This window comes from Salmo trutta, chromosome 12 (genome assembly GCF_901001165.1).
Source record: "Salmo trutta chromosome 12, fSalTru1.1, whole genome shotgun sequence".
Taxonomy (NCBI): Eukaryota; Metazoa; Chordata; class Actinopteri; order Salmoniformes; family Salmonidae; genus Salmo; species Salmo trutta.
In genome coordinates this window covers 67,242,352-67,268,972 of record NC_042968.1, presented here as the reverse complement: position 1 = coordinate 67,268,972, position 26,621 = coordinate 67,242,352, and the positions used below count along the sequence as shown (strand labels likewise).

Sequence of the window (26,621 nt, the reverse complement as noted above, 5' to 3'; positions counted from 1 at the left end):
AAGCTGATATTGAATGAATGGAGTACGTTTCCAAAAGTATACCCTATTAACCTGAAACCTCAGATGGCTGCATTGCATATAGTAGACCTAAATGCACATATTTGGATACCGGTCATGTAAGGAGAAGAGACTAAACCTTGCCCTTTAAAATGTCTCTCTCTAGGTCAGCGCTGTGTGTGCAAGCTTTCTTTTATTAGCACTTCATTAACATTAATTAATTGCTTCCTTTCTCCTGGGCACAGCCACAATCAAAACTGGAAATAATAGAAATGAGGCAGAGAGCAACAGTCCCATGCTCCAGATACAGTCATTCCTGCTGCAAAAACATCCCACCCACCTACTCCTCTCCTGTTCCACTTTAACGTACACATCCCCACCCCATCTATGCTGAGCAGGAGACTTATTTGGGGCATTCCTATTCCCATCTCATAAGAAAGACGTCAGAGCAACTTAAAGAAGTAGATGTACATTTTATTGACTTGTTCTGTACATAAAGGGTCATACCAGCACGGGTGTTAACCATGGGAAATATTAACACATGTAAATGGTATAAGAAAATAAAAAAGGCACAATTTTTCATTTTGAATTAAGAATACAACATGGAGGCTCTCTTAAACACAAGGGGAAAAGCACAGTAATACTTTTAATGCCTTGAGAAAACAAACAAAAAAATCTGAAGCAGGTTGAAAACATCTTCACCTAACAAAAACTAGAATTAGGATTGGTGTATTGCTTAATCAGATGGGTTAATATGGGAGGTTGGGCAAGGGAAACCAAACTATATTTGAAAGGATTTATTCCAGATGCTGTAAAAAAAAAAAAATACAAAAAATAAAGTCTAATTCATACTTTGAGGAAATTAGAACTGACAAAGCAGCATTTGACCTGGAAGAGAAACCTCAAGGCCAAGAAGTCATGCAGAGGCCACCAACAGGCATTTTTTTCTCCCTTTTTAGAAAGCGACCTTCGGTCTAATTTTCAGTCTAACAGCTGGCTAACATAATAAACAACAACAGTACAGTTGGGACACGATTGATAGCTGTACAATGGTATTACTCTACCCAATGAAAAAGCTCAGGGGGATTGAGGGAAAGCACTCAAGGAGAGAACAGCAAGGGTAAGTCTGTTTTCTTCTTTACAGCAGAGATCTAGTAGAGCACTTTATCAGCGCGTGCACACACACACACACACACACACACACACACACACACACACACACACACACCTGAGAGCAGGACAGCTCTGGCATCACAACATCAGACATACCAAAGACAACCATGTTTTCTCCCCAGAACCTGTGCTCGACAGTCAACACTGTCTACAAACAAGACAGAAGTGTAACCAATCACCACCTTAGGGAACCTGGAGAGAGAGAGAGAACAGGAAAGGATTGCTTGTGCGAAAGTTGCATTTTCAGTGAAAGGTATTGATGGGGTGTCATTGGCTGGATGAAACCTTTGCCCGCCTCCCATATCATTGGATGCAGGAGGCATCCGTCTCATAGAAAAGCCCTTACCCCTCAAAAGTATTTATAAGCCCTCTTATAACATTGGCTATAGCCTGGTCACAGCCATGCACTTACACTATGACAAACACCTTGCAGAACTCCTGAATTTATGGCACAAATAAAACAAAAAGATATCACACATGGCCATTTCACATGTTGTCTTGGGAAAACATAAATAAGGGAACTCTGTCGACTAGGTTCATGTCACTGAGGCTGTGGGCTTGTCCTCCTGTCCCTGTCTGACACAAGCTGAACTGAAGAGACTGATCCTTACACACGCACAGCAGTTGCCCTAAACAAGTAAAGGTCTACCGGTGTGTATGTGTGGCTGTGGTTAAGGTACAACAGTGAATGATTGTTTGGTGAAAGACAGTTAACCTGCTGGTTCTAACCTCAGGCCCCACCTGAAGCTCTCTATGCCTTTGCTCTCATGACCTCAGTCAGTTCATGTGATGTTCAGTCACCTTTCACTCTTTCCCCCTTCTTTTTTTTTTTTTTACATTAACCTCCTCCCATCCACAACACGAAACACACAAGCAAGCTCTCAACAAATTCCTAAGTATTCAAATGTAACAAAATATCAAATAAAAAAAATGACCAGGTAAGACATGGCGTTGTGGGAGCCATGGCAACACACATTAAAGGACATAAAGGCAAAAACCACAGACCAAACTGTAACCAAGTTGGGGATGTAGGAGTTTGAGTCTGTAGCTGTAAACAGTCAGAAAGCTGCACGATGGTTGGCGTGACAATAACAGGGAGCGCTGCGGTATAGCCTCAAGCAGGCAAGCGCGTAACCGTGGTGACACTGGCGGGCGTGGTGGAGACAGCCAGCATTTTGGGTGTCACTGTGGGAGGGTTGGTTGGTTGGGGTCCAGGTCATTCACACTCATCTGGATTCAGGGGGTCTATTATTTTGACGTGGGTGAAGGGGAAGAGACCTCTCCGGCCGTTTACCTCTCCCTCCCACTGACCGCTGATGTTCATCCTCGTCACTTTGACTATATCACCCACCTGAGGAGAAATGGAGCATGGCGTTAGAAGAGTTTTCCTTAATACCACAGAAAAATGGGGTGGAAAATGTAAGATAAGTGCCAACAGCAGCCACCACATGTTAACAAAGTACTGACTCACTGAAAAAGTGATTTGGCCAACCCTTCATTATTTGACACTGTACTATGGTTATGACAGGCTGAGCAGAAAGCCATAAATCGGATGCTTTGTGAAACTGTGCGTGACCCCAAACTGCAGACCACATGCTATTTACTCAGGATTAAAATGTGGAAAGTTGGCATTGTTAAGAGAAAGATTAAAACCTGAAAGTGGAGGGAAGGCTCTAGATGTTGTTGCAGAAAGATTGGATCAGATGAGGCTTCATGGACATTGAAGTCATCCAGACCTATCTGCAATCCATAATCATAATCCTTCAAATTCCTCAGCTTTAATACTGCCATTTGTAATCAACACATGCTCTTCTTGCATAGTGAAAGAACATGTTGATGTAGTCAACATTTTAAAAAAGGTGCAATATGCACAAATCGCTCCATCATTTCCTGGTTGCTAAAATTCTAATAGTATGCTTAATTTCAGTTTATGTGACAAAACAAGCAATGTATAGTGTAGAGATTCATTGTACCATATAAACCACTGAAATATATTGTGTACAAAAACCGAAAGTAAAAGAAGTAAAAACTAAATTTAAAAACAGGAAGCATAGAAATAGAGTACATAGAACAGATCTCCTGCTTCTTAAGACTTGCTTTCAATGAAGAATGACAGATCTATAAATCACATTTCTGTGCGAATTGGGTCAGGTCGACCAAAAAGATTTAGTAGAACTAATCTGACTACAAAGATTAAAGTAATGGGTGAATGGGGTCCTGAATAACCACTGTGTAAAATCCCAATGTATAGGCTACTAGCACTTTCTTCATATTAGAAATGATTCTGTTGTGTGGTGATACAATTTTCCTGAACTGATTTTGCAAATGGTCCTTATCATTACAATGTAAGTTATGTTAAGAATAACTTTAATATATTTTCAATAGTAAAACCTTAGTAATAACCAGCTTTCAGTAAGCCTCTCTGTAATAAGAGTGGGTGGGTGGTGCGGCATATCACAGGGTATATTCCTCCCTTCAGATGGAGTTAGAATAATGACTTTGTTTCCGGAAGCAGATAGGCCCCAAAATAGACTGCTGCTAAATTGTAGGTTTCTGCTGTAGGAAATGACCTACTCTAAGCAATTCAAAGAGTGAAAGAGATCACATTAGTTAGTGTGTGAGAGGAAAAGAGAGTGAGCGAGTGATGAGAAGACTAGAAAAAAAAGAGACAGAAAGAGAGAGATGAAGTGTAAAAGACTAATAGCAACACACTTTACACATATGGACCATTCGAGGCTCCTCAGAGGAGGACTAGGGCTGACCCAATTTAGTCGACTGGTCGATTGTTTGGTCTAGCAAGAATTTTTTTGTCTTGATTGACACCTATCTCAGTGGACTAATACATTGTGGAGGCCTCGGCTTTGCCACACCAGTATCACCAGCAGTACATTTACCATTAATTCCCATAATTTCTCATCTACAATGTTTGTTTGGTAACCGTTTATTGCATTCAATATATTATTACAGTCTTTTAGCGTTCTCATTTTTGGAGTTGACATGTTTACAGAGTGCGCAATCTAGGCTACACTTGTGAGAGACAAATTTTGGTTAATTTCATTCCATTTACGAGTTGTCAATTTATTAATTGTGTTTTATTTGGAGCGCTCCTGTCAATGTTGAGTAAGGTGCACCTGACTACTCAAAAGTAGGCCTAGGCTACCAGGCCTGCGTGCAAATGTAGGCTTATAAAATGTGCCTATTTGGGAACCTAATAGTATTTCTGACTGTCTTAACTCAGCACTACTGAGCTGTGGAGACTCTCAAAGTCATATCTTCACCTCAAAACAGCAAGTAAACAAAGTCTGTGTTTACATCCATTGAGAATGACAATAGTTCCTTAATGTAGCCTATTTGAAAAATCGTTCCAGCTCTCTCCCTTTCGATAACCACTGTGAGAAAGAGAAAACAAATGTAATGCTCTGATCTAGTGGGTGGAAACGTCAGAAAATACATAATTACTTCTTATCCTATAAGCAAATAGCCTACAGCTGTGCCTGTCCGGAGCTCACTAGCATGGTTAACTGAGGGTCCAGAATATTTTATACAATGTTGCAAGTTTGTTAGCACAAGCTTAAGGCTGGACCAAGTTGATACAATGTTTCAAGTTCCTTGCAGACAAGCCATGAGTAGCCAAAGTTATTTATTTTTCAAAATCAGATTATTTTCTACCTTCAGGCTGCAATGTTTTTATTTGTTGGCTTTATCTAGGCTATTTTTACAAAGTTGGCAATGGAAGTTACTTTAAGATGTGCATAATTTTCATAGAATTTCATTAAATCATTCATTAAATCACATGACAATGATTGAGATACGAAGACTATCATAAAATAAACTGTTCCACGAAAATGTGCATATGAAAATCATAACTGGCACGCAGATCGATAGAATTGACAAGATAAATGGGCACTCCAAATGGAAAAGGTTGCCAAACCCCTGGTGTAGCCTATTACCGGCAACTTCGGGAGCGTAGTAGCAGAATCTGTGAAAGCCAGCAGCAGGTGGTGGTTCAGGAACAGGTTATTTAAAAAAATAATAATCTGGTTAGGCCCTTGATCTCTGGCTCCCTCGAATCAATTGTGTGTCTTAATTATTTAAATCAGAGTGTGCTTAATGCATCAGACAAGCGCAGTAGCCTACATATCGTTGATGTTATTAAAACACATAGGGGTGTGTCTTTATATGGAAAAACATACTTTGGCTAAATCGATTGGTTGAAAGAAGTTGGCGGGGTTTTTTTTGGTCGGGGACAGCCCTAAGGAGGACCATACTCCTAAGTGAATATCAGACATTTTTTAAAATATTTTTTAAAAAGTAAACCTTTTTAGATAAAACTACACTAAATATATTCATGTCACCAAATAATTGATTAAAATACACTGTTGTGCAATGAAGGTCTACAGTAGCCTCAACAAAACTGTAGGGTAGCACCATGGCTTGGCCAGAAGACAGCTAGCTTCTGTGCTCCTCTGGGTACATTGACTTCGATACAAAACCTAGGAGGCTCATGGCTCCCCCCCCTTCCATAGACTTACACAGTGATTATGACAACTTCCGGAGGACGTCCTCCATCCGATCGGAGCTCTTGCAGCATGAACTGACATGTTGTCACCAAATCAAAAGATCAGAGAATGAATCTAGTACTGAAAGCATAAGCTACAGCTAGCTAGCACTGCAGTGCATAACATGTGGTGAGTAGTTGACTCAAAGAGAGAGAATTATAATAGTTGAACAGTTTTGAACAAATGAATTTCTTCCCAAATTAAGGAGAAGCAGAGAGAGCTACAGAACCAGTCAAAAGTTTGGACACACCTATTCATTCAAGCGTTTCTTTATTTTTACAATTTTCTACATTGAAGAATTATAATGAAGACATCAAAACCATAAATCACCACATATGGAATCATGTAGTAACTAAAAAGAAAAGTGTTAAACTTTTCAAAATATATTTTAGATTCTTCTATGTAGCCACCCTTTGCCTTGATGACTGCTTGGCATTCTCACAACCAGCTTCATGAGGTATGCTTTTCCAACAGTCTTGAAAGAGTTTCCACATATGCTGAGCACTTGTTGGCTCTTTTCCTTCACTCTGCGGTCCAACTCATCCCAAACCATCTCAATTGGGTTGGAGGGGTGATTATTGTGGAGGCCAGGTAATCTGAAGCAGCACTCCATCAGTGACCAAATAGCCCTTACACAGCCTGGAGGTGTGTTTTGGGTCATTGTCCTGTTGGAAAAACAAATCGTAACACGGAACCCAAACCAGCTGTGCGCGTGCATCATCGTGCATACTGTAAATTCCGGACTATAAGCCGCAACTTTTTTCCCACGCTTTGAGCCTCGCGGCTTAACCTGTTATGGATAGGGGGCAGTATTTTCACGTCCGGATAAAAAAACGTACCCGATTTAATCTGATTATTACTCCTGCCCAGAAACTAGAATATGCATATAATTATTAGCTTTGGATAGAAAACACTCCAAAGTTTCTAAAAAACTGTTTGAATGGTGTCTGTCAGTATAACAGAACTCATTTGGCAGGCCAAAACATGAGAAGATTCTGTTCAGGAAGTACCCTGTCTGACCATTTCTTGCCCTTCTTGATTATCTCTATCCATTACAAAGGATCTCTGCTGTTACGTGACACTTCCTACGGCTCCCATGGGCTCTCAGAAGGCGGCAAAAAGCTGAATGACGTAATTACAAGCCCTGGCTGAAACACAAGAGCGCTTTTGCTAAGTGGTCTATCAGCGGACAAAGGGATTCATGCTCGTGCACGAGGCGACACCATGTTTTTATTCTATCGTCTCTGAACGGATTCAACGACTCCCGGTCGGAATATTATCGCTTTTTTACGAGAAAATTTGCATAAAAATTGATATGATTTTAAACAGCGGTTGACATGCTTCGAAGTACGGTAATGAAATATTTAGAAATCTTTTGTCACGAAATGCGCCATGCGCGTGACCCTTATTTACCATTCGGATAGTGTCTTGAACGCACGAACAAAACGCCGCTGTTGGAACATAACTATGGATTATTTTGGACCAAACCAAGATTTGTTATTGAAGTAGAAGTCCTGGGAGTGCATTCTGACGAAGAACATCAAAGGTAATCAAACTTTTCTAATAGTAAATCGGAGTTTGGTGAAGGCTAAACTTGCTGGGTGTCTAAATAGCTAGCCCTGTGATGCCGGGCTATCTACTGAGAATATTGTAAAATGTGCTTTCACCGAAAAGCTATTTTAAAATCGGACATATCGAGTGCATAGAGGAGTTCTGTATCTATAATTCTTAAAATAATTGTTATGTTTTTTGTGAACGTTTATCGTGAGTAATTTAGTAAATTCACCGGAAGTGTTCGGTGGGAATGCTAGTCACATGCTAGTCACCTGCTAATGTAAAAAGCTGTTTTTTGATATAAATATGAACTTGATTGAACAGACATGCATGTATTGTATAACATAATGTCCTAGGCGTGTCATCTGATGAAGATCATCAAAGGTTAGTGCTGCATTTAGCTGTGGTTTTGTTTTTTGTGACATTATATGCTAGCTTGAAAAATGGGTGTCTGATTTTAATGATAAAATATCAAAACAAACTCTGAACCAATGACATTAATTTGGGGACAGTTCGAAAAGCATTAAATATTTATGGCAATTTAGCTAGTTAACTTGCACTTGCTAGCTAATTTGTCCTCTTTAGCTAGATTGATGTTGCTAGCTAATTTGTCTTGGGATATAAACATTAGGTTGTTATTTCCTTGAAATGCACAAGGTCCTCTACTCCAACAATTAATCCACACATAAAAACGGTCAAACGAATCATTTCTAGTCATCTCTCCTCCTTCCAGGTCTTTTCATCGTTTAACTTATATGGTGATTGGCATCTAAACTTTCATAGTATTACCACGACAACAGTTCGTCTTTCAATCACCCACGTGGGTATAACCAATGAGGAGATGGCACGTGGGTACCTGCTTCTATAAACCAATGAGGAGATGGGAGAGGCAGGACTTGCAGCGTGATTTGTGTCAGAAATAGGAATGACTTCTATTTTAACCCTTGGCAACGCAGACGCTCGTTGGCGCGCGCGAGCAATGTGGGTGCAATAATTGAATAACATAGATTTCTACATTTATTTTGCAACACGAGCGGTGTGCTCAGACTAAGACCAAAAAAGATGGGATGGCGCATCGCTGCAGAATGCTGTGGTAGCCATGCTGGTTAAGTGCGCCTTGAAATGTAAATAAATCACTGACGGTGTCAGCAGCAAAGCACCCCCACACCATCTCCTCCATGCTTCACAGTGGGAACCACACATGCGGAGATCCTCCGTTCATCTACTCTGCGTTTCACAAAGACATGGCAGTTGGAACCAAAAGAGCTTGATGGTTTTTGCAACGGCACTTTCAAAGTTCTTGAAATTTTCCAGATTGAGTGACCTTCATGTCTTATAGTAATGATGGACTGTCATTTATCTTTGCTTATTTGAGCTGTTCTTGCCATAATATGGACATGGTCTTTTACCAAATAGGGCTATCTTCTGTATACCGCCTGTACCTTGTCACAATACAACTGATTGGCTCAAACACATTAAGGAAAGAAATTCCACAAATTACACACCTATTAATTGAAATGCATTCCAGGTGACTACCTCACGAAGCTAGTTAAGAGAACGCCAAGAGTACACAAAGCTGTCAAGGCAAAGGGTGGCTACTTTGAAGAATCTCAAATATATTTTGATATGTTTAAGACTTTTTTGGTTACTACATAATTCCATGAGTTATTTCATCGTTTTGATGTCTTCACTATTATTCTACAACGTAGAAAATAGTAACAGTAAAGAAAAACCCTGGAATGAGTAGGTGTGTCAACTAGGTCGACCGATTAATCGGAATGGCCGATTAATTAGGGCCGATTTCAAGTTTTCATAACACTCGGAAATCGGTTATTTTGGACACCGATTTGGACGATAAAAAAAAGTATATATATATTTTTTTACACCTTTAACTAGGCAAGTCAGTTAAGAACACATTCTTATTTTCAATGACGGCCTAGGAACGGTGGGTTAACTGCCTTGTTCAGGGGCAGAACGACAGATTTTTACCTTGTCAGCTCGGGGATTCATTTTTGCAACCTTCCGGTTACTAGTCCAACGCTCTAACCACCTGCCTTACATTGCACTCCACGAGGAGCCTGCATGGCAGGCTGACTACCTGTTACGCGAGGGCAGCAAGAAGCCAAGGTAAGTTGCTAGCTAGCATTAAACTTATCTTATAAAAAACTATCAATCTTAACATAATCACTAGTTAATTACACATGGTTGATGATATTACTAGTTTATCTAGCGTGTCCTGCGTTGCATATAATCGATGCGGTGCCTGTTAATTTCTCATCGAATCACAGCCTACTTCGCCAAACAGGTGATGATTTAGCACTGTTGTTGCACCAAACCTAACCATAAACATCAATGCCTTTCTTTAAAATCAATACACAAGTATATATTTTTAAACCTGCATATTTAGTTAATATTGCCTGCTAACATTAATTTCTTATAATTAGGGAAATTGTGTCACTTCTCTTGCGTTCCGTGCAAGCAGTCAGGGTATATGCAGCAGTTTGGGCGGCCTGGATCGTTGCGAACTGTGTGAAGTCCATTTATTCCTAACAAAGACTGTAATTAATTTGGCAGAATTGTACATAATTATGACATAACATTGAAGGTTGTACAATGTAACAGCAATATTTAGACTTAGGGATGCCACCCGTTATATAAAATACGGAACGGTTCCGTATTTCACTGAAAGAATAAATGTTTTGTTTTCGAAATGATAGTTTCCCGGATTCAACCATATCAATGACCAAAGGCTCGTATTTCTGTGTGTTATTACGTTATAATTAAGTCTATGATTTGATATAGCAGTCTGACTGAGTGATGGTTGGCAGCAGGCTCTTAAGCATTCCTTCAAACAGCACTTTCGTGCGTTTGCCAGCAGCTCTTCGCTGCGCTTCATGCATTGAGCTGTTTATGACTTCATGCCTATCAACTCCCGAGATTAGGCTGGTGTAACTGATGTGAAATGGCTAGCTAGTTAGCGGGGTGCGCGCTAATAGCGTTTAAAAATCGGTGACGTCACTCGCTCTGAGACTTGGGAGTAGTTGTTCCCCTTGCTCTGCAAGGGCCGTGGCTTTTGTGGAGCGATGGGTAACGATGCTTCGAGGGTGGCTGTTGTCGATGTGTACCTGGTTCGAACCCAGATAGGGGCGAGGAGAGGGACGGAAGCTATACTGTTACACTGGCAATACTAAAGTGCCTATAACAACATCCAATAGTCAAAGGTATATGAAATACAAATGGTATAGTGAGAAATAGTCCTATAATTCCTAAAATAACTACAACCTAAAACTTCCTACCTGGGAATATTGAAGACTCATGTTAAAAGGAACCACCAGCTTTCATATGTTCTCATGTTCTGAGCAAGGAACTTAAACATGGCACATATTGCACTTTTACGTTCTTCTCCAACACTTTGTTTTTGCATTATTTAAACCAAATTGAACATGTTTCATTATTTATTTGAGGCTAAATTGATTTATTGATGTATTATATTAAGGTAAAAGAAAAGTGTTCAATTAGTATTGTTGTATTTGTCATTATTACAAATAAATAAATAAATAAATAAAAGACTGATTAAATCGGTATCGGCTTTTTTTGGTCCTCCAATAATTGGTATCGGCGTTAAAATCCTAATCGGTCGACCTCTAGTGTCAACTTTTGACTGGTACTATATACTGAACAAATACATAAAAGCAACAAGTAAAGTGTTGGTCCCATGTTTCATGGGCTGACATAAAAGATCGCAGATATGTTCCATACTCAAAAAAATCTAATTTCTCTCAAATATTGTGCAAAAAAAATAGGTTTACTTCCCTGTTAGTGAGAATTTCTCCTTCGCCAAGATATACCAGCCACCTGACAGGTGTGGCATATCCAGAATTTCACTAAACGGCATGATCATTACACAGGTGCACCTTGTGCTGGGGACAATAAAAGGCCACTCTAAGATGTGCAGTTGCGTCACAACACAGGTGTCTCAAGTTGGGAGCGTGAAATTGTCATGATGACTGCAGGAATGTCCACCAGAGCTGTTGCCAAAGAATTTAATGTTACTTTCTCTAGAGAGAATCTCTCAGTACAGCCAACCGGCATCACAACCATGTATAACCACGCCAGCCCAGGACCTCCACATCCGGCGTCTTCACCTGCAGGATCGTGTTAGATCAGCCACCTGATGAAACTGTGGGTTTGCACAACTGAAGAATTTCTGCACGAACTGTCAGAAACCATCTCCAGGAAGCTCATCTGTGTACTCGTCGTCCTCGCCAGGGTCTTGATGTCAACGTTGTGAAAAGAGTGCCCCATGGTGGCAGCGGGGTTAAACAGCGGTTGACATGCTTCGAAGTACGGTAATGAAATATTTAGAAATCTTTTGTCACGAAATGCGCCGTGCGCGTGACCCTTATTTACCATTCGGATAGTGTCTTGAACGCACTAACAAAACGCCGCTGTTGGAACATAACTATGGATTATTTTGGACCAAACCAACATTTGTTATTGAAGTAGAAGTCCTGGGAGTGCATTCTGATGAAGAACAGGAAAGGTAATCAAACTTTTCTAATAGTAAATCGGAGTTTGGTGAAGGCTAAACTTGCTGGGTGTCTAAATAGCTAGCCCTGTGATGCCGGGCTATCTACTTAGAATATTGCAAAATGTGCTTTCACCGAAAAGCTATTTTAAAATCGGACATATCGAGTGCATAGAGGAGTTCTGTATCTATAATTCTTAAAATAATTGTTATGCTTTTTGTGAACGTTTATCGTGAGTAATTTAGTAAATTGTTAGTAAATTCGCCGGAAGTTTGCGGGGGGTATGCTAGTTCTGAACGTCACATGCTAATGTAAAAAGCTGGTTTTTGATATAAATATGAACTTGATTGAACAAAACATGCATGTATTGTATAACATAATGTCCTAGGTGTGTCATCTGATGAAGATCAAAGGTTAGTGCTGCATTTAGCTGTCTTCTGGGTTTTTGTGACATATGCTAGCTTGAAAAATGGGTGTCTGATTATTTCTGGCTGGGTACTCTGCTGACATAATCTAATGTTTTGCTTTCGTTGTAAAGCCTTTTTGAAATCGGACAGTGTGGTTAGATTAACGAGAGTCTTGTCTTTAAATAGCTGTAAAATAGTCATATGTTTGAGAAATTGAAGTAATAGCATTTCTAAGGTATTTGAAAATCGCGCCACAGGATTCAACTGGCTGTTACGTAGGTGGGACGATTTGGTGCCACCTGCCCTAGAGAGGTTAAGGTATTGGCAGGCATGAGCTACGGATAACGAACACAATTGCATTTTATCGATGGCATACTGAATGCACAGAGATACTGTGACGAGATCCTGAGGCCCATTGTCATGCCATTCATCCGCCGACATCACCTCATGTTTCAGCATGATAATGCACGGCCACACGTCACAAGGATCTGTACACAATTTGTGGGTACAGAAAATGTCCCAGTTCTTACTTGGCTTAGATATTCACCAGACATGTCGCCCATTGATCATGTTTGGGATGCTCTGGATCGACATGTACGACAGCGTGATCCAGTTTGCACAGACATTGATCAGGAGTGGGACAACTTTCCACAGGTCACAATCAACAGCCTGATCAACTCTATGCGAAGGAGATGTGTTGCGCTGCATGAAGGCAAATGGTGGTCACACCAGATAATGACTGGTTTTCTGATCCACGCCCCAACTTTTTTTTTAAAGGTACCAACAGATAAATATCTGTATTCCCAGTCAAATGAAATCCATAGAGGTGGGCCTAATGAAATTATTTCAATTGACTGATTTCCTTATGTGAAGTGTAACTTTAAATATTTTAATTGTTACATGTTGCGTTTTAATTTGTTGTTCAGTGTAGTCGCGAAAATGAATTATATATACACAATGAGCAAAGTGATCATGCTGTTTTTATGTGGCTGCTATGAAAGTGAACTGTGTTTGCTTTGTGATCAGGGGTGCATTCATTCTGCTGATTCTGTTGAAAAATGTTTCTTAACCAAAAGCAAACTGAAAGCAGATAAAAATACCTGAATTTGTCCAAAAGAAACTCACACTGTTGGAATAATGATTACAACCTAGATCAGCTAGATACAGGCAAGTGTGCGCAAAGCGGTATTGAACGTATCACTGTCACCTTGATTATTCAAGATTCTCTAGACCTGTGCACCTACGATATAAACTTTAATTCATAAGCTAGGTTGTAGGATGATGGGTAACACAAAGCTAACACAATATCATGTAGTAGCCTAAACCTATCCATGTTACAGACTTGGGTGAATGGAATATGAATAAGTCAACCAACATGCTGTAATAGAAATAAGACCATGCTCATAAATGCTTAAAGTGTGTGTATGAAGAGTGGATGTATGATGAGTGGGTGTATGAGGACAGTGCAGCAACACCAGGGGGAAGTCCCCAACAGACTTGTACCCACCAGAGGCCTGCTGTGGAAACACAGATGCACCACGAGCAGAATCTCTAAATGAGAGATGATTTACTTTAGTGTGGAGGTCTAGTACTAGCTACTGATGACTAATGCTGCAGATCTCTCGCTCCCTCTGAAAATGTGCACTATGACTAATAGCACATTTGACAATATGCTAATCTCCAATCAAAATACTGCTACAGTTGAGGGCTGTGGGTGAAAGGAGACTGGACATTGCCTACAGATGTTCATACCAAACCAATACATTCAAAGTCATGAAATAAGTCACCTGAGTGAGGAGGAGTGACCATTGCCTCGGATGGTGTGATGGAAACTATATTCAGAGTCAGAGAGACAAGAGGAAAAAAGCTGAGAGATTCTGATGTGGAGCCACAGCAGTTTCCATGACTAAATCAGATGACTTAATCCAAGGTGGTGGAAGCTACCGTAATACCCAATTTTTCTCCACTGACTAAAACTCTGCTGTATTCTGGGGGAGGCTGGTAATCCAAGGCATTAGTCAGCCTTGCTCTAGTTTGTGAAAGTGGTGGTGCAATTCACACAACCCCTGACTCTCTTTCTGGCAGATGGGAATTTAAACGCAAACCTTCCATCTGCTCTGGAGGATACATGATGAGAACAAACTGACCTGACTCACAAAACACATCCCTCTAATTAATGAATAATCTCAGGATTTCTCTCTCTCTCAGAGCAAGAGGTCTACAGAAAATAATCAAGAGAGTTGACTTCAATGGTTAAACAGACCAAAAATGAAGTTTGAGTGGTGGTGTTAGATACCCACTTGGCATGTCATCGGCCCTAGCTTCCCCCTGTGGGGTACCTGTCCATCAGGGGTGATCTTAGGGGGAGCGGGAGCCAGGGTTGGGCGTTAAACCGATTTTCATATTCTCATGCAGTCCTTCTCTCATACTGGGATTTACGGTATTACTGGCTTAGTACACAAGGGGTCACCAAAAACAAAAAAGCCCATTACCAGAATGCTAACAAAATCAGCACAAGTAATAACGAATTTCCATGGAAGCTGCTAGCTAAATATGCTAACGAGCGCAAGAAAACATAAACGAATTGCAAAAACAGGCAATCAGCTGATAAAGTGGGTGTCACTAGGGCAATGGGCCTGCCTGCTCTGACAAGATAGGGGAGAAGCAGAGGGTCCCAGAATGGAGGAGAAAAAACACAAGGAAATCAAGCTGTACAGATAACTCATCCAAAGGGGTGATCTGCGTTTACATTTTGTAAACGCAGATCTAAAATTATTCTTATAGTAATTTCTGCTTATCAAACTAATTTTGGGCTTCAGACGCACTACTCCACTCGGATGAGAATTCACAAATGGGCATTCTATCAAAAGACAGCGCTCTGACTGATGTGTAGCAACTTTTCTGGGTGTAGCTAGCTTACATTTCTCTGCTAAAACATTTTGAAATGTAGCTGTTTAGATTTTTTCTATGATAAACATTAGAAATATGATGGCCACGCATCGTGTTTGGCAAAAAAAAAAAAAAAAAATTATTTTTCATTGTAAGCTCATTTACTTGTGTGGCTGCCAGCCAAATAGTTTTGCACTTCTGTTGGCATCTGATGACAATGAAGCTATTTTCTGCCAAATGTGTTGCACTAATATATTTTCTGTGAACATAAACTGTAGTTGCACGTCCCTGATCACTCTATTGAAGCAAAAAAAATAAAAAATACATCTGACTTTCAATATAAAATGTGCTCCTGTCACACACAGATGGACTCACCTGCTCCCACTTTCTCCCGTTGTGCTATTTACAAACAAACATGACTGGCTCAACTGTTCTGGGGAACTACAGTAAGCTTCAAAATGTAAAATAATGTGACAGGTGAAATGAAGAACGCAATCTGCTTTATCTCCTAAAGCATTGTACAATTTGACTGCAGGTATTTACTTAAAAAGTAGCTAACAATATAGAAATGTATTGAAAAACAGTTTCAACAGCATTGAAAAACCATCCCGTGGCTATTTTCAAATACACCTAGCGGCTGGCTCTGGAGGATGAGCTTAACAAATAGAGAGAGAGAGGAGTCCAGAGAGCTCAGAGCCACCCACCGCCACCCTCAGCATTTATACTCCAGAAAAAGCTGACTACTTTGCGCTTCCTCATGAAAAATATACACCGACTGATTGATGGAATCTATACCACCGGTCAGGAGAAGAGAGCGGAGAATAGGAGGAGAAAAGGGAGGAAAGGAGATTACTTAAAAATGAGGGATGCAAGACAGAATATGCTTGCTGCATCAGAACTGTCTCAACCTCAACTGTATTTAAATGACTTGATGCATAATATTTGGCACAATGTGTACTGTGGCTGCAGGCTATAGTTCCTGACAAACTACAATGCAGCTTCCACAGTACCAGCTCATTAAATCTAATAAAATGTACACAACATAGTGAACCAACTAATCAAATATGAGAATAGGGGACAACTGGGAGCATTTAGGCCTCCCTTCACAAAGCCATACTAGAACAGAAAGTGAGGAACTCCTACCTCTAGAGCCAGGGCAGTCTTGTCATATGCACAGGGCACACGTTTCTGGATGGCCTTAGCCATGACTGGCCCGTTCTGCATGGAGGGTAGGGGGGTGATGACCGCTCCAGGGGTGCCAGGAGGCAGGGGCGAGGGCGTCTGAGGCTGGGCGTAAGCGTGGGCCGGCTCTGGGATGCCATAGCTGTTGGAGTTGCGGGAGCTGTGAGGGGGCTGGCCAGGGTGAGGGGAGGGTCGCACCAGCTTTTCCACATAGGGCACAGGGATCATGCCCACGCGGCCCTCCTTGCTCTTGGCGCTCCACCACTGCTCCTCAGGCTTCTCCAGGATGATCAGGATCTCCCCCTTTTTGAAGGGCAGGTCCTCAGTGTCACTGCCCGTGAAGTCGTACAGAGTTCGCACATACTCCAGGTTGTCCTCTGGGCCCCCCATCGTCTGAATGGGGCCGGTGCCTATCGCTGTGTTAGGGTACCTGGACAGGAGGGTGAGCATAAAATACAGATTAACATGTAGATTTTCAAAAGACTGTTTCAAGGTAATAGCAGTTTTACTGCTGAACTACTGAAACCATCAGCTGACTAGATGGAAATGTATACATTCCTCTCACAAAATAGCAGTCACTACTGTTTTTAAAGTGTGACCCTCTTTGTGAACATACAACTAGACAAGGTTCAAATGGTTATGCAGCAACAATAACTCTGAAGCACTGGAAGGAACTACACAATTCATTGTTAGACTTGTCATTACAAGAGAGGTCAATCAGGTCACTTATTCATTAAGTATAAGCCTGGTAGCCTATAGTTTATGATTGAAATGGGGTAAAACCATCAGAATCGGTTTCTAATAGGTCAATCACATATCAGGAAATGTGTCAAATAATTGGAATTCTAACTGCATTCCTTTGAGTGGTTTGTGGTCGCAGGTGCAGCCTATGAATGACAGTTCCTTACCTGGGGGCAGGTTCTATCAGTGTAGTCGTATCCAGGTAGTGGATTTTGTAGAACTCCAAAAGAGCTGGGAGGAGCTCGAATTCTTGGTCACCGATCTTGAACCTCTTGCTTGGCAAGGAGTTGATGATATAGTGGGACACTTTGGAGTTTTCAGATACTGACAGCACATAGTCGCCAGGGCAGGTAGAGGAATCCCGAACCAAAAACATGCCATGCCTCTGTCCTTGTAATCTATTCTGCGCCTCCTGTCTCGACACCGGCCCAAAATACCAACTGGACCGGTCCGATGAATCAAACCGTGCAGATGACATATTTGATCTAAATTAAATTAACTCAAAATAGAAATAACAAATATATTAGTTTAAACAATAAATAAATAACACTAGTTAACTAAATAAGACAGATAGATAACGACGCGAAACCGATTTTCACAACTAAATGTTGAAGATCCAGGGCAGGGCAAGCCGTCGCCCTATACTCGTCTTGAATCAATTTCTAGCCGAAGGCTGCAAGTTTCAGCTAGCTACATCCAATAGAAACGTTACCTGGCGTTTCAGAGACAGGCTGCGACTAGCTTGAGCCAACTTCGAAGCATAATGTTTCTACGTTTATTGTCAATGATAAATGCCAGATCTCGGTGTCAAACTACGAGAAGAAGTGACACACATTTAGAATGCCTGGCTGCAACAATGATCAATCAAGGTTCCCCTTTTCGTTCCCTCTTCCGAAAAAAGTAAAATCGTAGCTATCTCATGAAACAATATATATCCAGTCACTGTCTAAATGAGAACGGAAAAGGTCGCCTCAATGCTAGATTAAACGAATCTCCATGTCTAAACAATGTTGCAAATAGCTGCGCGCTGGAGCCTAAATTGTAATTTTGTAATTTCTTGGTCGAACATTGGCACGATTCAGGGAAATATATTTTAAAAATCCTATTCTGGAGTCCCGAAAGATTTGAGGCAGTAACAAAAATGGCGGCCTGCAACACGTCTTCACACAAAATTATTTCACTAAATAGTGACTCTGCTCCAATGTATGCATTTCTAGCCACAAAAATGTAGAGTTTGTTGCGTATATTTGTATCCTCTGGAAATTTGAATAATAGGGTCCCTCTATAATTGTCTTTCCCTTCTTTATACTCGGCTCCACTCCTCCAGCCTGATGGAGTCCGAGACCGAAAAATGGCGGCTAGAGGGCGGGTCTGTGCGCTCCCAGTCTTTCGAGTTCTACTAGATAGCACAGCTACAAAGTCAAAAAGGCTAATAATTTTTTTAAAAATAAAAACAAACATTTGCTTTTTAGCCTTTACGATTGGGGTTAACAGTGTGGTTAAGGTTAGGTTTAAAACCATATGTTAAGAAGATCAATTGTAGAAATAGGCGGAGTGTATATGACTGTGGCAACTAGTGACGACCAAGTATATTTTCACGTCACTGACACCTCGCTCGAGCGCTACGGAAGAGGAAAAACGAGGCCCAACTCTACTGGAAATCTTTCTTCCTCCAGCAGGTAGCGTTTTTTCGTTGTTTCGCCCACCAAGCAAAGAGTTTTGTATGGAGGTCAATAGTGGTTTCCATCCAATTGGCGACAGATTTTCATGCGAATATTCTAAACCCCTCATAAAAATAATATGCGCATTTCCCCATTAAAAATGTGGACACAAGTATGTGCGTGAGGAAGTAGGGCACATATTTTGCGGATGAATTCGGATGTTCTAAATATAAAATTAGATTCCATCGCATTTTCAAATCTACCGATGGTTTTCTCACAATTTTTTTTGCGTTATATAACGAGTGTGGCACCTCCGGTATTGGCAGTTAAATTCTTGCCAACATTGCCATGTATAGCCTACACGATGAGAGTATTATGGACAAAAGAGAGATTATTTTGTCAAATGGCAACCAATCATCGATGATGATAATGTCACCAGAATAAGACCCTCGATATTTATTGGAAAGGACCATCAAGCTCTTCACCTTGCACTTTCACCACCATTTGAAGTTCGTCTTCATTTATTCGTATGTAGCCTATAAACTGCATGTTTTCCTGATGAGTCGTTGTGGGAATACCACGCAACATGTCATCACGTGACTCCAAAGCGTTTCCACCGACATTTCTCACATAATTCATTTTACAGACAAAATGGTCCCACCTTGTCTAGTTTATTTTGTTAACATTTGGAACGTTTATGGAATTTGTTTTTATCTGACATGTACTTCACTCACATAAAAAGGCTGGATGGAAACCTGGTTAATCAACAAAAACATGTATGGTTTATTTGCTACCTGAGGTTTGTATTTGATCAAATAGAAGTGTCATAAGGTTTCAGTTGTTATGAGTGTACTAATATAAATAGGACACCTTAAATCCAGGCAACTTGATTGTTTACTTGATTCATGATGATGACTGCTAGCTAAGATTTTGAAAGTATGACGTTGACATCATACAGGCTGTGTATGTTTTGGTTTTACAAAGATGTGTAAATAATAACATCCAACCAATTAATTGCATACATTTTTGCCAATCCTCAGTTCTAAACATGTATTTGTCTTCTCTATGCACATGATATATTTCCCTGCGCGCATATGACACACGGTGGTCGGAGGACGTCTCTAGAGCCGCTGAGCCGGAGGAGAGTGTATTAATCCTGCTGTAGGCCTAGGACTCATTGCGGCCAGCACTATCATGTCAAACGAACGACTAACATGAACGAGTCAATCAGAAAGACATATCATGACTCTCGAGTCAGTAAAAAGAGTGGTTCAAAAATAACTAACCGTTTGCAAACTGCTCATCACTAGCATTGCTGCTCAAGCACAGCCAACAGCGGTAGGTACAGATTTTCATGCAAATATTCTAGAATCTGCATAAAGAAAATATGTGCATTTTCCTACTGGTATTTCCACTTGTTGCATAAAAATCAGTGTGTGATGAGGTAATGCACACAAAACGTAGACTACTTTTTTGCTTAAGTCCTACCGATATAAAAATCTAAAGTTGAACATATTTCCTTGGCTTTTTCATCTCTGATAGTTTTGTCACAAAAAACTGTTGTCTAGCCAAAAGCTTGCAGATGCTGGTAGGCTAGTATACATTGCACGGTTTCCCTCCCTTCTCTGATCCACCTCTAGCAGACGACACCATTCTGTATACTTCTGGCCCTTCTTTGGCGATTGTGTTAACTAACCTCCAGACGAGCTTCAATGCCATACAACTCTCCTTCCGTGGCCTCCAACTGCTCTTAAATGCAAGTAAAACTAAATGCATGCTTTTCAACCGATCGCTGCCCGCACCTGCCTGCCCGTCCAGAATCATTACTCTGGACGGTTCTGACTTAGAATATGTGGACAACTACAAATACCTAGATGTCTGGTTAGATTGTAAACTCTCCTTCCAGACTCACATTAAGCATCTCCAATCCAAAATTAAATCTAGAATCGGCTTCCTATTTCGCAACACAGCATCCTTCACTCATGCTGCCAAACATACCCTCGTAAAACTGACTATCCTACCGATCCTTGACTTCGGCGATGTCATTTACAAAATAGCCTCCAACACTCTACTCAGTAAATTGGATGCAGTCTATCACAGTGCCATCCGTTTTGTCACCAAAGCCCCATATACTACCCACCACTGCGACCTGTATGCTCTCGTTGGCTGGCCCTCGCTTCATATTCGTCGCCAAACCCACTGGCTCCAGGTCATCTATAAGTCTTTGCTAGGTAAAGCCCCGCCTTATTTCAGCTCACTGGTCACCATAGCAGCACCCACCCGTAGCACGCGGTCCAGCAGGTATATTTCACTGGTCACCCCCAAAGCCAATTCCTCCTTTGGCCGCCTTTCCTTCCAGTTCTCTGCTGCCAATGACTGGAACGAATTGCAAAAATCACTGAAGCTGGAGACTCATATCTCCCTCTAACTTTAAGCACCAGCTGTCAGAGCAGATCACTGCACCTGTACATAGCCCATCTGTAAATAGCCCATCCAACTACCTCATCCCCATACTGTTCTTTTTTGTTGTTGCTCCTTTTCACCCCAGTATCTCTACTTGCACATTCATCTTCTGCATATCTATCACTCCAGTGTTTAATTGCTAAATTGTAATTATTTCGCCACTATGGCCTATTTATTGCCTTACCTCCCTTATCTTACCTCATTTGCACACACTGTATATATACTTTTCTATTGTGTTATTGACTGTATGTTTGTTTATTCCATGTGTAACTCAGTGTTGTTGTTTGTGACCCACTGCTTTGCTTTGTCTTGGCCAGGTCGCAGTTGTAAATGAGAACTTGTTCTCAACTTGCCTACCTGGTTAAATAGAGGTGAAATAAAAAAATTGTCACATTGAGACCATACATCATATAATTGCGTGACTCCAAGTTTAATTGGATATGATGGTTATTATATCAATATTTGCGCATAAAGGCGTTTCCACTCTCATTTCTGGCATAATTAATTTTAATGACACAAAAAGATAGCACCAGGTCGAGCACAAAAATTATGTACGCATTTATAAAATTGTACCGAAACTTCCTGTTTCCATCACAGCTGTCATGATTTTTTTATATGGTATGTCTTGGCATAAAAACTCATAATATTCTCATGTAGACTAGCCTACCAGCACAGGCAAATGCTTGACTGACGTTTCACAAATAAAAAATATTCTCGCTCTCATCCATAAGAAACTGATCATAGACTAACCTACCCACACACAGTATCTGTGAGCTGTTGGCTAGAGCGCGTGTGCCAAAACCAGATTAGGCACATGTAGCCTAATATTTAACACAACAGTTTTTCCTGACAAAACTATTAGTAGAGTTGAAAATGTGATGGAAACATTGAACATTAGATTTTTATTCGGTACATGAAAATTTTAACGCAAAAGTAAATTATGTTTGCCCTACGTCATCACACAGATTTTTATCTGAAACAACTCCGTTTTGTGGAAACACCACTGGTGGGAAAATGCGCATATTTTCTCATGCACATTCGAAAATGTGCATGAAAATCTGTCACCAATTGGATGGAAACCTAGCTAGTGATGGTAAAAAAATTACATTGTGGGTTTCTGAAAACAATTATATCACTATACCTGCCTATATGAAGTAGATGCCAATCTGAAATGACACAATGTGTTGGATAATTAGTAGGCTTATCCCCCTAATTGGAAAAACCCCACTGATCATGAGTGGAGGTAAAAACATGTTTTTACCTACCTACATCCAATCATGTTGACCACATAGGAGGACATCATTATGTCTAAATCATAAGAGGACCTTGATGGTTCACCTTCAAACAAAGACATTTGGCTTAAACAAAGAAATTTGGCTTGTCACCAAAAACACTCACAAACTTTTACAGATGCACAATCGAGAGCATCTTGTCGGGCTGTATCACCGCCTGGTACGGCAACTGCTCCGCCCACAAGCGCAAGGCTCTCCAGAGGGTAGTGAGGTCTGCACAACGCATCACCGTGGGCAAACTACCTGCCCTCCAAGACACCTACCCCACCTGATGTCACAGGAAGGACAACAACCACCCGAGCAACTGCCTGTTCACCCCGCTATCATCCAGAAGGCGAGGTCAGTACAGGTGCATCAAAGCTGGGACCGAGAGACTGAAAAACAGCTTCTATCTCAAGGCCATCAGCCTGTGCCATCAAACCCCTACAACTCATCCAGAACACCGCAGCCCGTCTGGTGTTCAACCTTCCCAAGTTCTCTCACGTCACCCCGCTCCTCCGCACACTCCACTGGCTTCCAGTTGAAGCTCGCATCTGCTAAAAGACCATGGTGCTTGCCTACGGAGCTGTGAGGGGAACGGCACCTCCGTACCTTCAGGCTCTGATCAGTCCCTACACCCAAAGAAGGGCACTGCGTTCATCCACCTCTGGCCTGCTCACCTTCCTACCTCTGAGGAAGCACAGCTCCCGCTCAGCCCAGTCAAAACTGTTCGCTGCTCTGGCACCCCAATGGTGGAACAAGCTCCCTCACGACGCCAGGACAGCGGAGTCAATCACCACCTTCCGGAGACACCTGAAATCCCACCTTTTTAAGGAATACCTGGGATAGGATTAAGTAATCCTTCTAACCCCCCCCCACCCTCCCCCCAAAAGATATAGATGTACTAATATAAAGTGGTTGTTCCACTGGATATCATAAGGTGAATACACCAATTTGTAAGTCACTCTAGATAAGAGCGTCTGCTAAATGACGTAAATGTAAATGTTAAACAGCCATCACTAACATTGAGTGGCTGCTGCCAACATATTGACTCAAATCTCTAGCCACTTTAATAATTAATAATTGGATGTAATAAATGTATCACTAGTCACTTTAAACAATGCCACTTTATATAATGTTTACATACCCTACATTACTCGTCTCATATGTATATACTGTACTCTATACCATCTACTGCATCTTGCCTATGCCGTTCGGCCATCGCTCATCCATATATTTATATGTACATATTCTTATTCATTCCTTTACACGTGTGTGTATAAGGTAGTTGTTGTGAAATTGTTAGATTACTTGTTAGATATTACTGCATGGTCGGAACTAGAAGCACAAGCATTTCGCTACACTCGCATTAACATCTGCTAAACATGTGTATGTGGCCAATAAAATTTGATTTGATGTATCGTTTTTAAATGTGCTGTGATTCAGGCAATTTGTGCTTCAAATCAACATTTCTAGGTATAGGGGCCTGCTTGATGATTAGCCTAGTGTACGCTATTCAGTCTACACACGATTCATGAATAGATGTCCCCACCAGCATATTTCCCTATTTTCAATTCCTGTCAATCCTCAACTTCCCCTCCATTCAAGCTCCTCTGAAGGGTCATCTGGCATAGAACCATGACACATCAACTTGGGCCTCCCCACACTCAGCATTCTATTCTGAAAGGGACAGGATGCATTTGAATGCAGGAAACATTTCCACCCAAGACCCTCCTTAAAACATTATGCAAATGAACACATAAATACATTAGGACTAGCATTAGCATGAGAGGTTCTTTTGTAGATTTTGTGAGTCAACCATAACATTTGGTCACATTCAGTTTCTATCTTCCTCTCTTGGTTTGGAAATAGAAGAGTTTTCAGAGTACATACCTCTTGAGACTGCTGCTGGCACAGAGTTGGTCTCATCATTGCAACACAGTCTGAATGTTAATAGATTTGCACTCACTGATACTTAATGGCTAACGCCTGCCAATTCCCACATTCTTGCAAAGGCTCACTGGTGCAACAAATTGGATGAAAACCTACAGGAGTTTTTTCATGTGAATGTGTAATATCTGCTGACTCCAAAACATATGCCTAGGCTACTTCACTGACCAAGAGGGAAATTAAATACCATATAGACGGATTTACATAATTTCTGTGAACCTACTGATTTATCTACCATTTTTTGCATTCTGGTTCCCAAAAAATGCCTTCTAAGTAATTTGTTTAATTTTCACTTGATGAACTTACCAACATGACTACAGAAGGGGTACGTGATGTTGGTAATGGGCAGAGCCTTCTATTGCAATAAAGATATTTGGTGATTATGAATAAATGGGTCAGAATGACTCAAATTACAACTCCCACAGGAAGCAGCACCAGCTCAGTCAAAAGTAGGTTGCTAGGTTCAAATGGGGGAGGGGGGAGAGACATACAAATGCCTCATCCAAGAATGACAGAAAATTCAGTAAAATCAATAAAAACACACATAAAAAATAACTAATATGGCAGTGTTGGAAAGAAGGACAGACAAAGATGGATGTACTGAAGTCCTATGCACATCAAAGTAAGACCGGTTTCTTTGTCCATTTGAAATACACTTCCCCTTTAAATTAAAAATCACCCATTAAATATACTGTGTAATTGATGTAAAAAAATGTATGCATTTAGGCTATTTGGGTGATGCAATCTCTGTGTTTGTGCAACTGCTAGAATTCAGGACACTTTCTGGTTTCCTTGATTTCAACACCCTCTTGTCTAGTGGGTAATGGAAACTAGTGGTGAGGTCATAAGATCCTGAAATAGATTCTGAATAGACTGAGGTCCCAGGAATTTGGTATGGGTAACATCCCTATTAAGCTTGCTAACTTTCATAAACAAGTACTTCAAACTTTGAACCTCATTTACAAACACAAGTTTTCCGCACATAGGTATACAATCTGGAATAATAAAGACATAAAATACAAAAACAAGTCTTTATTTTCCAGAACTGGATTGACAACAACATTATTTGGGTTAAACAATTTTTGAATAATGATGGCTAACTATATGATTATCAAGAATTTATGAGAATATAACAATACTCCAAGTGCAACTGTTGAGGATTTTGTAGCCTCAATTGAATTAGAAGGAATTTACATTTTAAACAATAAATGTAATAACATTTATATAAGGAAACTATGTCAATATGTTACTATTCCCTCTGCTAAAATGTACTGGAATGCAGCCCCAGGACAAGTGAAATGGAACAAAGTTTCGTTGTTGTCTGGTAAATATTGTATATCTAATAAGGTGAAAGAAGTATCATATAAACTCATTCATAGAATCTACCCTGTAAAGACCTTTATCATACACAGATTTAAAATAGCTGTTGATAACACATGTGTATTTTGTGGTTGTGACCCAGATACTCTTGACCATTTATTTTGGGACTGTTCTTATGTCAGAAGATTTTGGAGTGAGTAAGAAGATTCTATTTTAAAATAAACAACTATTAATGTTAATCTGAGAGACTCTGATATTATGTTTTATTTTGATCCAAATGATATGGACCCTGATTTAACTTTCATTGTTCATTTGTTTATCTTTCATGGAAGATTCTTTATCCATAAAATGAAGTGGGCAGAGAACAAACCCCTCTTCACATTAAGATATAATTAAAATATTACTTTGAAATGATCAGTAAATGTAAAAACAAAAAGCAATACGCACCATAAAAGTATTTAACAAATTGAAAATGAATCTTGATATGTAATTCCCCTGTCTGTTAGGTTTATGTACTCTTGTTTGTATATTTCTGTTTTTTTGTATTTGTTGTGTTCATAATAATAGTAATACAAATAATATAAATAAAGTTGAGGTCCCAGGAATACAGACTGTGTTAACATGGGTGAACATATTTAAATCATACACCACATTAACAAAACTATAGCTACCATTACAGAATATTTCAGAATATTCCAATTACATAGCGATGCTTTGAAGCGGGTACTGGTGCTATCCCTGTAAAAAATAAAAAATAAAAAAACATGGCACGTAAAACAATGCACATATAATTCCTCATCTCACAGTTACACTGTACATCCTTGCAGTTCAGATTAACAGCTCCATTCAGATGCCTCACTTCATGTTGCAAAACTCAGAATAGAACGTTTTGTAGATCCATGAAATTCATAGGCCTACTCCTAAA

General features: G+C 40.4%; 1 protein-coding gene across 1 annotated transcript; it reads right to left on the bottom strand.

Moving 5' to 3' along the window:
• Positions 1-450: 450 nt before the first annotated feature.
• On the bottom strand, positions 451-18,411 carry LOC115204025 (crk-like protein). Its single transcript, XM_029769246.1, has 3 exons — positions 17,199-18,411; positions 16,252-16,720; positions 451-2,521 (listed from the first exon to the last, which is right to left on the bottom strand). Exons 1-3 carry the CDS (start codon positions 17,507-17,509, stop codon positions 2,387-2,389), a joined length of 915 nt encoding a protein of 304 aa, XP_029625106.1. The 5' UTR covers positions 17,510-18,411; the 3' UTR covers positions 451-2,386.
• Between the last annotated feature and the right edge of the window lie 8,210 nt (positions 18,412-26,621).